The sequence below is a fragment of the Diabrotica undecimpunctata genome, chromosome 8 (genome assembly GCF_040954645.1).
Source record: "Diabrotica undecimpunctata isolate CICGRU chromosome 8, icDiaUnde3, whole genome shotgun sequence".
Taxonomy (NCBI): Eukaryota; Metazoa; Arthropoda; class Insecta; order Coleoptera; family Chrysomelidae; genus Diabrotica; species Diabrotica undecimpunctata.
The window spans coordinates 135,943,022-135,958,159 of record NC_092810.1 but is presented as its reverse complement, the minus strand read 5'-3'; the positions used below and the strand labels follow the sequence as shown (position 1 = coordinate 135,958,159).

General features: G+C 33.5%; 1 protein-coding gene across 3 annotated transcripts in view; it reads right to left on the bottom strand.

The window, feature by feature from the left end:
• The window catches only part of LOC140448608 (putative fatty acyl-CoA reductase CG5065), a 50,655-nt gene that overhangs the window by 27,676 nt on the left and 7,841 nt on the right, over positions 1-15,138 (bottom strand). For 2 of the 3 annotated variants that reach the window (XM_072541701.1, XM_072541700.1), the window contains exons 2-4: positions 12,131-12,322; positions 3,996-4,080; positions 752-1,174 (exon numbers count right to left, since the gene is read on the bottom strand). In XM_072541701.1, coding sequence (XP_072397802.1) covers positions 752-1,174; positions 3,996-4,080; positions 12,131-12,316 — 694 coding nt within the window. In that variant the 5' untranslated portion in view covers positions 12,317-12,322. Of the gene's footprint in view, positions 1-751; positions 1,175-3,995; positions 4,081-12,130; positions 12,323-13,099; positions 13,219-15,138 lie in introns of those variants that run through there. The other variant, XM_072541702.1, reaches the window with a different exon arrangement.

Sequence of the window (15,138 nt, the reverse complement as noted above, 5' to 3'; positions counted from 1 at the left end):
CAGTTATATTAAAAAAAACCTAGGACTTCACATGCTCTTCATTGATTTTAAACAGGCGTATGACTCTATCGATCGGGAAAAGTTGTATAAAGTATAAAAAATAGAGTGGTCATAGAAGGAAGTATGTCAAATCTGTTTTCGGTTACAAGAGGATTAAGACCAGGGGATACACTTTCTACTGATCTTTTTAACTTTGTCTTGGAGGCAAACTTGGTATTGGAGGCAATAATGAAAGAAAGATCCAAACTACGGGTACCATTTTCCGCTATAAACAGCAATGTATAGCATACGCAGATGATGTAGTCTTCTTAACAAGAACAAAAAAATATTTTGAATACATGTTTAAGAACTTTGAAGATGAATATTGTTGTGAAGCTTGTTTCTTGTGGCATTTTAAAGTATTTAAAGGTTAAAGTACGTTTATTGACGTTTCAATTTCCTCTAAATTGACTGAAACTTTGTAGAGAGGTAGCTTTGGCGATTCTGAGAGGTAATTCTCCCAAAAAAGTATTAAAATACTAAAAAATATTGATAAGTTAAATTAAAAGCTCTATTGATAGAAGTATAGTTAACGTTAACTTGGAAAAACTTCCTGAGTTTTCAAAATTATAAAAAAAAATAAATTTTTGTATATATAGTGCAGCAATTTTGATAATATTTCTTAATATTTAGTTTAAAGGCATTGGGGAATTGGCCATTTTATTCTGGATTGATATACTAGTAGAAAAAAAAAACATTAAATGTTACCTACCTACAGAGGGTCTTGTTATTACAACTGGTATTTTTCCTTGACATAATTCATTGACAACATGTTCTCCCAAAGATTTTGCAAATGTATATGTATTGGGTAATGGAGAAATATATTTTTGAGAAAAAACCTCTAATGTATTTGGATCACATTCTTCGGCTAACATAATAGCATCTCTCCAGTTAGCAAGGGCTGGATAAAGTTTCTCTTCTACTACAAATTTATCACAATTGGAGTAAGCAGTTGATATGTGCACGAATATTGAAATATTCTTTAAATCCAGAGCTAATTTTGCCACTTCTCTCGTTCCTCGAACGTTTAAAATGAGTGCGTCTTTTAAGAAGTCATCGAAACGAACTGATGCTGCTGAATGGTATATTATATTTACAGTGTTAACTAGTAATTCGCGATCTTCTTTGTTTATACCTAAAATAAGCGATATTTTAATTAAGACATTGCCGTAGCTACAAGAAAATAAATCCGCACGAGGCTATAGCCCAAAAGTTGTGAGGGCTTTATACATAGATGACTAGAGCGCGAATTATATGCAAATTGCATACATGTGCATATTTTGCATATTTTGTCAGTTTTTGAAAAAAATACATATTTTGAGAACATTGTAATTTACCTGCATATCATGGTCATCTTTACACCCAAAAATTATATTTAACAGTTCCCTCTGATAAGGTCGAAGAATTTAAGAATTTTCAAGTTGAATGGTCATATTCAGGTAATTTTTTTTAACCCGATCTCACTGTGGTCATTATACAACAATAGAGTATTTACAATAGACACTGTATTTGTGAATAATTCTACTATTAAAAAAAAATATTTAAATTTCCTTTATAAAAGGTATATATTAAAACACCCTATCCGGCTACATCACAGAACGTTTTCAGAATTAATATTCCATCATCAGTGCTATCTGGATGTACATGTTTTGGGCCACTAAAGACTTGGGTAAAAACCCTTTAAATGTTGTTAAATTAAATTTGAGTTACATTATTTGATTTTATATACTAAGGGCCGATTGTCCGAACGCTAATCAAAACTTGATAGTAATCAAATATTTATTTAATATCAAATACGTCACATTTTAAGGTTATTTTGACTTATTATTTAATTTATTAGATTTATTTTACTTAATTTTATTATTTTGTGTTTTGATTTCAAATAAACCATAATTAAATCCTTTCTGATGTTAATTTCATGTTTTTATTTACAAATCAATAATAATAATAAGCAATTTTTTATAATTTTGCCAGCTGCTGAGACGTATTTGATGGTAATTAAATATTTGATTACAATAAAGTTTTGATTAGCGTTTTAAAGTTTTGATTAGCGTTTAAACAATCGGCCCTAAGATGTTTAAGTTACAACAGGAATAGATAACATGGCAACATAAGACTCCACTGGAGGTTGCTAGTCCTGAGGCCAAAGTGTCTACGAGGACTTGTTGATAGCAACTTTTGTTGATAGATGTTTTCCGCTTCTGCTCAGAAATAAAGCTGCTCAGGACCGACAACAATGGAGGCATATAGTAAACGCGACCAAGACTCACATAGAGTTGTAGAGCCAAATGATCATGATGATGATGGTGTAAGGAAATAATGATTTCAATTTGAGATGTTTAATTTTATTAAGGTGGTATACCGTAATTTCGGGTGACTTTGACTCACTTTCGAAGTTTGAACGTAGATTTCAGTATTCTAAATACATAAAAGTATGTTTCTTAATTTATTTGTTTTTGAGTCTTTAACTACTTTTTTACAAAATTACACTAAAACACAACGAAGCGCTTACTTTATTACAAAAAAAAAATAAAAATGTGGTGTGCAAAGTCACCCGCTGGTGTCGTGTGACTTTGTCTCAAACTACATTTTACATTAATTCTCTGTGATTATTAGTGTTTGGGCTTAAGTCACCCTACAAGATGAATAATAAATAAACATTTTATTAGTTAAAAAATATTTATTTAAATTTCAAACAAAAAAAAAACTAAAACTAAAATGAAACTCTACATAGGACCCTAGGTTTACAAAGAACATCATTTTTAAACAAAAAATGAACAATAAAACAATTTACAAGCTTGTTTTTAAATCTGGAAAGAAATATCGGTTATGTGCAAGTTCCAATGGCTCTGTGAAATCAATATTACCCAGGTGGTAGGATTTTCTTACGGGGACTTCGGGCCATTGCCACAAACTTCTTTCACCAAGTACCATTACTTGCACCCAACCGTAACAGTTATTACTGCCTCTTACAAATCCATCGAATTTTCCTGGAAAGCTGTCGACGTAGTCGGATACAACTACGAAATCTCCAACTCCAATGGAAATATATGGTTATCCAATGGTTATATGTAACAGTGTATAAAATATTGGGTTCCCCTGTCAAGCAGTGGACGTTCAATTAGTGAATAGAAGAAGGTAACATGAGATGAAAAACAGATTAGCTAAAGAAAAGAAGAAGACGAAAGAAAGGAAAAGAAAAAATGATTCGACTTGTCAGTACGCGTGATGTCACCCGAACACCTGAGCAGGTGCAAACATCAAAGGATGCCGCTTTTTCCCACGGTCGGTAAAATTTTCCCAGCGCCAAGTGCCGCAACATCTACTACTATCTACTAAATCTACTAAAATCGCTAAGCGTCTATATTCTTTGATTAAATTTCGGGAAAATCAAAATATTAGAATTTGATGCACGTGCTGCCATCAAAGAATTGTTAAACGTTAGTTTATTTAAATGCCACTCATTTTACCTGTGGCGTGAACATACCCCCTTAAGTAAATCTATTAGAGAAAGTTGAGATTCACCAATATTATCCTTGTATATCACTTTTAAAAAAAATTACGTACTGCATTGGTTAATCATCAGTGTAGTATTGTCTGTGAGCTCGGGAGATTGAGACCTCGGTAGTCCTTAAGAAGACATCAAAGAGGATGTCGAAAGCTCGGCGCAATGATAATCTACGCGGTTCGACCCGGAAAACTGTTGAGTTTAATATTAATTCCTGTAATAGTAATACTATTAGCTCTAGGTTTAATTGTACTAACTCCGGAAACCTTTCGGAACATATATATATATATATATATATATATATATATATATATATATATATATATATATATATATATATACATATATATTATATATATATATAATATATTATATATATTATATATATATATATATATATATAATAATAATAAAAATATCAATAAGCAGTAAATTAAAATCCTCAAACCTAAATTTAATTCCGAAACATCGCCTTTAATGGGGATCAGTTTCTTCAGCGCATCTGGATTTTGGTGACGCAATGGATTAAATATCTGAAATAGAAAACTACTTATTACCAAAATAAAATTATAGTACATTTGAAAATAATTGACATCACAAATTTTATTAAACCCGAGATAAAACCTAATATATCATCATAGAACAGTGACGGAGATTTTCTAAAATATTGATTGACTCGGTCTGATGATTCCTTGATCCAGCATTGAAGTGATCTGCTTACGTACTTCTTCTTTATGGATGTTTGGATACCGATATGACTTGGTATAAACTAGAACTTCGTCTTTGGTTCGTATATGATGCTTTATTTGGTTAGTAAATGTTAAAGGATCGTCTGGATGATGAAATATCTCTGCAAACTTCTTGCACAGTCGTTTAAGGTGAGATTCTTCTTCTGTATTAAGATGATCGGTTCTATCGGATCAGTTAATGCTACTTGGATGTATTCATCGGTGTTATTGACTAGCTCGGTCCAGGCAAGTTGACTACATGCGATGGTAAGAGTTTCTCTTAGGATATCACCTTCGACTTCTTGTCTTGGGATGACGATTGTACCTGATGTTTCCTTTACTGACACTCTGACTTGGGTAATTGTTTGGGGCTCTAGCTGGACTGTATAGAATTGAGCTTTGTTTGTGACATAGTAATTAATAGGAAGAATATAATGCTCTGTAGTAAGAGTAGCTTGGGTAAAATCGAGATTTGTTTTCAGAAGTTTAAGATTATCGAGGCCAATAAGACCGTCAAATGTCTTTGTATTGTATCTATTTAGTAGATAATATTGGGTTATTTCTACAATCAAAATGTAATGTTAGCCGCATCTTTTTGAGATGACTTCCTTGTTTTGAATTTAACTCCTTTCGATCATTACATAGCGTAGTTTACTTTGGGGCATAAATGGTTTCACTTATCATCATTCATAATTCATAATTATCAAAGACAATCATCTCTTAGTGTGTCCAGGTGTGTCTTGGTTGTCTTAGTGTGTCCAGTTCATTGTAAGCGGAGATACTTTTATTTTCTTGACTGTTTTCCCCCGTTAATTCTTATTCGATTTCTGTATTTGATTTTATTCTTATCTCTTATTCTCTTGGTACATTAGGGCTTAGTATTATTATTCGTCGACTTATTATCTTTCAACCGAGTTCTAAATGATTTTTTGTAATTGTTTACAATAACTATATTATTTTTCAGTACATTAGAATGTCCTCGGGTTATTTTTTAAATTAATTAATAGTTTGTAAGATCAAGAATTGTTAACTTAAATAAAAAAACGCGGAATTTACTTTGTGTATTTTAAAAAATAAGTTATATTTCCCTACATAACTTTTTTAACATTCAGCGAATAGTCCTGAAATGTTTACTTAAGTTGCATTTTATATAGATGTGTGTACTTATGAGTATGGTAAGTATGAAAGTGGTTCCCAACTGTTGGTCCGCCGACCCCTGGGGGTCCGCGAGGTATGGCTGAGAGGTCCACAAAATATAAAAAAAAGTATATGAAGAGCCAGGGAGAAGAACGATTTCCAATTTTTTAGGAGAGCGAAAACAAAGTTTTTCTCTCTAAATCTATAAAATTAATAACATATATCGCGCAAACTTAAAGTTATATCAAATTTTAGAATGTTAACTATAATTTTGGTTATAAACCTAAAAAAATATTTTCGTGTAAGACAGATTCGGCCTCCCCTCTTCACCACCACTGGCACTGGAACTAGATGGGACCCTACTTTGGCTTTATGCCGTTAAAATGCGTCGCTGTCTGTCTGTTTGCAGCCAATTCGCATTTCAGAGATGTTAGTTGGCTATTGTTAGTAAGTTAGTTAGTTCATTGCTAGTGCGGTCCCTGACCGTGTTGACACGTCTGATTTTGTGCAACATTTAACGCGTACGTTATGGACCGTTGGTTAAAATGTGGATCGTTAAAACAGAATAGACCTACAGACGAAGAGGGAGAAAATGCATTCAATGTTAAAGGTAAAAAGTCAATGACTCCCGAACCGAACTTGTCAGTTTCGCTTGAACCCAACTCGCAGCGTCTCTTAAACCTAATTCGACCAAGATCAATGCTGCAAAAATTAGAAAATACAACTCTGATTACTTGGAAATGGGTTTCACGTTCACTGGCCCTGAGCAGCAGTCTAAACCTCAATGTGTAATTTGCTACGAAAGCCTTTCGAATAAGTGTATGAAGCCAGCAAAACTGCCAACAGCAACTAAACGCAGAGATAAACAAATTAACTGAAGGAAGCGTTGAATGGGCAGATATGAAAATAGCCATACTAAAAGCGGGAAAGGAGGTCCTAGGCGAAGAAGAGAAAATAACTAAAAAAGACTGGATGACACCGGAAATAGTTGAGCTAATAACTGAAAAAAGAAAATACAAAAATAAAGATGAAAATAAATATAAAAACATCAAGAATAAAATCAAATATGAAATCAGAAAGGCTAAGGAAGAATGGATGAACAAAGAATGCCAGGAATTGGAAGAACTCAGCAACAAACATGACACCTCAAACTTACATAAAAAAATGAAAGAACTTACAGGCAACACCAGACAAAGAAGAACACTCATAACAAGAGATAATAATGGAGAAATACTTACTGAAGAGAGCAAAATAAAGGAAGTATGGGAACAATATATAATCCATCTTTTCCATGACGAGAGAGAAAATGAACAAGATATAGGTGAAGAAAAACAATACCTACAAATTTTACCCTCAGAAGTAAAGAATGCCCTACAGAATGCAAAACAAGGAAAAGCACCGGGTCCTGATCAAATTCCAGTTGAACTGTTAAAAGCCTTAGATGACGGTAATATAAAGAGACTCACCCGAATTCTCAACCACATATATGTAGAGGGCAACATCCCGGAAGAATGGCTTAAATCGATATTTTTACCTCTACCAAAAAACAACAACCCAAATCATGTAATGACTATAGATTGATAAGCCTAATGTGCCACCCTTTAAAGATTCTCTTGAAAATTGTTCAAAACCGAATTTATAAGAAATGTGAGGAGCAGATAGATGAAACTCAGTTTGGCTTCAGAGGAGGCATGGGTACAAGAGAGGCATTATTTACGTTGACGGTACTCTTGCAGAAATGTCGGGAATATAACAAGAGTGCATATGTATGCTTCATAGACTTTAGGAAGGCCTTTGACCGAGTGCAGCATATGAAGTTAATAGATGAATTAAAAAACATCAATTTAGACAAAAAAGACATTGAGTTTATTAAGGCTATATACTGGAATCAGAAAGCAGTAGTAAAGGTGAACGATATAGAAACAAATAATATACCGATTGCGAGAGGGGTTAGGCAAGGATGCGTCTTGTCTCCGACGCTTTTCAACGTGTACTCACAGGTCATATTCAGAAAAGCCTTATGGGAAAGAAAAGAGGGAATAAGAATTGGTGGAGAAATCATAAACACCATGAGATTTGCAGATGACACGGTAATTATGGCTGAGAGTATAGAAGATCTACAAACTTTACTAGATGCAATAAATAGTGAATGCATTCAAATGGGACTTGACATCAACACAGATAAGACCAAATTTATGATAGTATCAAGGAGTCCAATAAATAATGAACAACTAACTCTTGGTGGACAGCAAATAGAGAGAGTGACAAAATATAAATATCTGGGAGCTTACATCAACACAGAATTAGATCCAGACCAAGAGATCCGGGTACGAATAGAAATGGCAAGGGCAGCGTTCTTAAAATTCAAACAATTGTTCTGTGACAAAAATCTGAATATTGCGCTGAGACTGAGGTTTGTTGAATGTTACGTCTGGTCGCAACTATTGTACGGGGTAGAAACATGGACACTAAAAGCGCAAATAGTTAAAAAGATTGAAGCCTTTGAACTTTGGATATACCGGAGAATGTTGAGAATCCCATGGACTGCCAGTGTCACCAATGAGGAAGTGCTGAGAAGAATGGGTCGAGACAAAAAATTGTTGAGAACGATAAAAGTACGCAAGACTGCATACCTTGGACACATACTAAGAAATAATAAATATAGTCTTCTGCAGGTCATCATGCAGGGTAGAGTCGATGGCAAAAAGGGAATAGGTAGAAAGAGGAAGTCATGGCTGCGAAATATTCGAGACTGGACAAACATGACTGTAGACGAATTATTCCACGTTGCAAAAGACAGAGAAGCTTTTAAAAATGTGGTCGCCAACCTCCGTTAATGGGGACGGCATAGGAAGAAGAAGAATCTTGAGACAAAACCTCCAGAGTACAAAAGTAAGTCATTCGGAGAGCTTAAAAGATCTCGAAAAACATTACTAAACACTATGGTGTAAATGTAAATAAAAATGCAACCCTTGCATCTTATGAGGTATCTCAGTTTGTCGTTAAATGTGGAGAAAACCATACAATTGCTAAAGAACATACTACCATCAGCAATAATTCTGTGCAAGAAAATGTTGGGTAATGTGGCTGTTAAGATAATAAGTACTGTTCCGCTCTCTAACAACACTGTCCAAAGACGAATTTCAGATATGGCCAATAACATTGAAGATACATTGCTGGTCAGACTTAGCATGAGCGACACGTTTGCTCTTCAATTGGACGAAAGCACCAACAAAAAAATCAATATTGTTGTGTCTTGTTCGATTTTTGTGGGAGGACCAGATATTGGAAGATTTTCTTTTTTCATGCGAACTACTTCACACAACAGCAGCAGATATGTTTACTGCATTGAATGTACTGCATTTTTTCAAATAACATGACGTCACATGGACAAAATGTGTGGGCTTGTCTACGGATGGAGCAACATCAATGGCTGGCCACAAAGCAGGACTTCAAGCTCGTGTCAAAGCAGTAGCTCCTGAGGTGAAATGGACACACTGTCGTATTCATCGTGAAGCGTTGGTAGCCAAAACATTGCCTGAACCTTTGCAGAAGATACTTAACGAAGTAGTTCAAATCGTTAACTATATTAAAACTCTATCTCTGCAATCTAGATTATTTTCTTTGTTGTGTAAAGAGATTGACAGTGAGCATGAACACTTTCTTATTCATACGAAACTAAGGTGACTATTTCGAGGGAGGATATTGACAAGATTTTTTGAACTTAGAGGTGAAGTTCGTGTTTTTCTTCTTGACACCAAGTACGCAGATGTTTTTACTGACTTTTCTTGGCTTTGCTCAACTGCCTACTTAGCTGACGTGTTTGAACACTTAAATGTATTAAACTTAAGTTTGCAAGGGAAAAATGTAGACATGTTCAAAGTTAAAGATAAGACCAGTGCTACGGTAAAAAAGTGCCAGCTGTGGGCGGCAAGGATTGAAAACGAGTCGTTCACTAACTTTCCTAATTTGAAACAGTTCATGGAGTCTGCAGAGCAGAGTTTACCTGACTCGATAAAGATCAACGCAGCCAAGCACCTACGCAGCCTAGCCACGACTTTTAGGATATACTTCCCTGAATTTGACCCTGAGGATGGTTGGATTCGAAATCCTTTCAGCTGTCAAGCAATTGAACAAATCCAAGGCCTCACAGAAGGGGAACAAGATAAGCTTGTGGATTTATCGAGTTGTGGTACGATGAAGGACATTTTTAATGGCGAGAAAATAGCAGACTTCTGGGCAACAGCACGCAAGGATTACAAAGAACTTGGAGACAAGGTCATGACAAAAATCCTTCCGTTTGCAACAACCTATCGGTGTGAGTAAGCATTTTCTTTCATGTGCTTTATGAAAAACAAATATAGGAATCGGCTTGACATGCGGTCAGATTTCAGAGTGAAAGTTTCAAGTTTGGAACCTAACATTGCAGAAATAACGGATTCTAAGGTTAAATTCAACGTATCTCATTAATAAATGAGGAGTGAAAATTAAAACTATTAATGTTCTTGTGTAGGTACTCTGTATTTTCACAAATAAATCCTAAATAGCATTAGTTTGATTTATGTTTTCACATATTTTGGATCTTTTCAGGTAACTTTAGGTTTGTTTAGGCCTTTAGGAAATAGTGGGGGTCCTCGTCATTGTAGTACCTTGATGAAGGGGTCCTTGGAAAAATTTAGTTGGGAACCCCTGAATAACAGACACATAATAAATATATTATAACGTAGTTATAATACACGTAGTAATCATTTTATCAATTTCAAAGTTTTTAAGTTTTCCCATTCCACCTTTTTTTGCGTTTATGATGTAAAAATTTTATATATAAAATAATAATATATATAATAATATAATATATAAATAATATATAAAAACAGCATTTTATTCTGTTGTTAAAAAACAAAAAAATCTATGGTTTTTAGAAGTCTGTGCCATCAAAAATAAACCCTATTTTAGGTTACATTGTTTTCATTGTAGCCTTATTTGTGATTAATTTTGTTAAGATAATTTTTTAAGCACACTATGGATATCATACGCACATCTTCAAAACTCGGCGTGATCATTAGTCTTTGTGTTATCGCTATCCCGAAAAGCTAAATCGTATACAACGCTGAAAAAAATATGATAATAATGGTATTTGTCGAGGTTTTGATTTTTTTTTTGTGTATCAACTACACCGGAAACCAAAAAAAAAAAAAAAATAAGATTTTGTACGTTGTAATTTATTGATAAAGATATTAGTCTAGCAGTCATAAGCATTTGTGTTAATGAATAATATATATATATATATATATATATATATATATATATATATATATATATATATATATATATATATATATATAGATTAAAATTTTCTAGTAAAACGTTAATTGCGACAAAATGCAAAATGGCATAAAAAAGCTACATTCTTCACCTTTAAAACACTTTTTGATCTTTGTCCATAGGGCACTCTGATTAAAAGATATCGAATTGTTACCGTCGAATTGATACAAATTTTATTTAAAATTGAATTCGCACGCATAGCCGCGTAGCTTCAAGCGGTATTTTTGGGAGAACTGTTTATTTTACACAAAAAGTGTTAATAAACAGTTTTATTCAAAATTCTCTTGGCTACGTTTTTTATTTGAAATCTTTTTTTACTACGATTATATTTTCTATTTTTGGTAAATCGACTTTTTCCGTTTTTTTCTTCTACGAGGAGTGGTGGTTTTAGGAGGAGGCCGGAGGTACGAATAGTAAACTTTTTTGCATATTTTTGGGGTCCAACATTACTTGTTCGCAGGATTTTTAGAGGTTCAGTGGCATTTTCGTCTCTTACGACTGAAGTATAAATAAATTTATTTATTTATAACAAACCCAAAGCCTGTCTGGTATTTGCTAATGCGTTTTTAAAAGGCTGTATTCGATCCGTTGGATAAAAAAATGAAGAAAATTGCTTGATTGGAAGCAGAGAAAATACATTTTTTTACGTATACCTATTTTGATATTTGAAATTCAATTTACTTCAACCAATTTTTTTGATATTTTTAAGAATATCATCCTATTGTTTATAACTTCGTCACAAATGCCGGTCAACTATGACCGGTTCCTATTTTAGGAATCACTACTCGTAATTTCAGTTTTTTGTCTTTTACAAAAAAGGTCTTGCTGAGTCTTTTCCAACACAGTTTCCTGAATTTAATTTAATCTAGTAGTTATCGATATATTGCATTAAAATTTATCTGGTCTAAATATATTTTCTCGAAATTCAGTTGGCTCAGGAATCATTTGTGCATATCGGTTTTCCAAATTGGTATATAAGTCTACAAATTCATTTAAATTAAGCTCGAACATATAATAAATGATGAGACAATGGGATCAGATTGAGGATGCAGGTAACATCGCGAAACCATAACTAGGAAGCAGATTATATGATATGGACAGCTCCAGAAAATGGAAGAGAATAGATGGTCGAAAATAATGTAGCAGTGGGCTCCCGTTGGAAGAAAGAAACAAGGTAGCCAAAGAAGAGTTCCAATGTTGATGACCAAGAAGCAACGACAGCGAGGGAATTAGGTCAAAATGACTGGATTGAGGGAAATAGCTGAAATAAAGGAGCGAGAAATGACTTGGATTGTAACATACTCGCTGAGTATGTATGTATGTAAAAGCTTATTTAAAGATTATGTGGTGCTAATTTTTTCAATATTTGTAAAATAAATCTTCAAGAATTACTTACCGGTGATTCGATAATTTTTTCAAGACGGTCTTCAATCGAGTTACCTCTTTTTGGTCTTAACAATACATATATTTTTCCGATACCTGGACAAGATCTTAAAAGCTTTTCTATTATCAGTTTTCCTAGAAATCCACTGCCCCCAGTAATGAATACGTTTTTATCTATGAAAAAGTCTGCTACGGGCATTTTGCTCTACAAATTAAATTATGTATCAATCTAAAATTCAAAACTCTGGTGAAAGTTATAAAAAAAATAATTTTGAAATAAAGGTAGATATCAATATTTATTTTTAAAGCGAAGCTTCTATATTGGCGTTGTATTACTTTTTTTCTCTACACTAAAATGATGAGGCGACCTTTCACAAGATGGCGTCATCACGAGTAGCGTCATAGAATAGCGGTTCTTGACATTGATTCACTACTCTCGATCAATTCATTTCTTGTCATCATATATTGACGCTAAGCAGGTTTTTGATGTAATGGTTCAACTCTTTAATATAATATATCAGACTTCCACAATCCCCAGACAATAGCTGCAATCGATCTTTGTGGCAATACCCAAAAAGTCAAGTGCAATATCCCGCTCAGATCACAGAATAATAGCTTTAATGAAAATATTACACATTTTTGAAAATAATACACAGCAGAATTGTTAAAACTCTTGAATATGAAATTATTTACACACAATTTGGCTTTAGAAATGGTATGGGCACAAGAGATGCTTTGTTCGGCTTGAATGTGCTGGCTCAGAGATGCATGGATATAAATTAGAACATGTACTTATGTTTTGTAGATTTTGAGAAGGCATTTGATAAGGGTCAACGTAATGCAATGATCTAATGAATGCTGTCATGAATACGGACTAAGGATGAATTTGAAAAAAACTAAATGCATGATCATGAATAAATCAGCCGATGCAAACATATAATTGATTGCTGAGGATACTGTAATTGAGAATTTGGATAGTTACAAATACTTAGGAACATGGATAACATTAAATGTAGAACAAACCAAGAAGTTAAGACACGTATTTAAATAGCACTTGCATCATTCTTTAAATTTAAAAAGTTTTTTTGTTGTTTGGATATAAGGTTACGGCTACACCTAAAAATGTTTCGTATTTACTACTCTCCTTTATGGCTTGGAAGCATAGAAATTAAAACAAGTACATCTAAATAAGTTGGCCGCCTTTGAATTTTGGTGTTACAGAAGAATCTTACGAATACCATGGACTCAAAGAATGTGAAACGCAGAAGTTACTAGAAGAAATGGAAATGAAGCTGAAATAAAATTGACTATCAAAAGAAGAAAACTTGAGTACTTGGGCCATGTTATCAGAGGGCAAGCGGAATGTAGAAAGACGAAAAATATCGTGGCTAAAGAACTTAAGGTGCAGAACTATTTAGAGCGGCAGTCGACAGGCTCCGCATAGCCATGATGATTTCCAACCTTCGATAGCAGATGGAACTTAAAGAAGAAGGTTTAAATTAAAAAGTGCATGAAAAATAAATAACAAAATATACTTAAAAATATCTATAAATGAAAGATTCGATTCGTAACGATTTATGTTAACGTAACGTCAAAATTTAATAAAAGTCATAAATGTTATCCGATTATTAACAACATTGAATAATCTGTTTACATTTTTATAATACTTCTTGTTTTAAAATAATTTCATATAAATACAATTATTATTTTAGTATAGGTTAATTCGAGGAGAGATGGCGGAGAAGGTGAGATGGCGCAATGGTTTTACAGCACTACCGCTAACGTTAGAATGGAAGTAGCTGCACTCTGATGTAGCTGAGTTCATATCAAACAAGTCGCCGCACCGTTTATGCTCATCGGATAAATATCTACGTGAATAACAATTTATACGTGATTCCGACGGTACAAAAATATTTTTTTCGAATTCTTTCTTTGTGTTATTGGACTTTCAATTTAATATTAATTTTAGTGACAGTATCGTGTCAGGTAAGTAAATACAATTAAGTTTTCATATATAACCCCAAAATTGTGTATATTTTCAAACGTGCTTAATTTTGAAGGTGCGCCATCTCACCTCTCACAACAAGGATAGATGGTTCACTTATTTTTAAGGTGAGATGGCTCACTAATATTTTCATTTCTTTTCAGTATTCCAACCAAATACAAGCGCATTGGAAGTTGTTCCAGAGCTAGTTGGACAGAACAACAATTAGCCGAAGCCATTCAGGTTGTCAATGAAAATAGAATGGGAGTTAATGAGGCTGCTAGAAATTTTGGGGTACCGGCAACCACTCTACGAAGAAGAAGATTCAGAGACAATATAAAGAAAGGCTCTCTTGGACCCTCCTTCACGTTAGGCGTAACTGGTGAAAAAAATTGGTCGAACATATCTTAAAACTTAAAAAAAAACGGATTTTTTCCTTCTCGAACCGATGTACGAAGTATGGATTTTCGTTAGAAGGCATTAGACATCATTTTAGTAAGGAGTTGAGATTAGATGGTTTTCCATGGCTGCAGTTATGTCTGGAGAGAAACCCAAGGATGTCAGTGAGAAAAACAGCAGGGGTATCCATTAATCGATCCTTGGGTATGAACAAAAAAGACGTTGAGACTTACTTTTATCTGCTAGAAAATACTCTAACCAAGAACGATCTTTTGAATAAACCTGGACACATCTACAATATGGCTGAGACGGGTTTACAACTGAATAATAGGGCAGGACAAGAAAATATCTAAAAACATTGCAAATATCAGCTTGAATCAGGTGAAAAGGGAGAAACCAACACCGTTATAGCCTGTTGTAACGCGGAAGGCCTAATCTTTTAAATTTTGTTTATTGTTTTTTTCAAAACATACAATTTTATATATATATATATATATATATATATATATATATATATATATATATATATATATATATATATATATAATAAAGTATTTTGTTAAAAAAAATAGATTTCACCAGATTTGGTGGATAATTTTGAAAATATTACATTATGCAAAACATTTTTGAGTGCATAT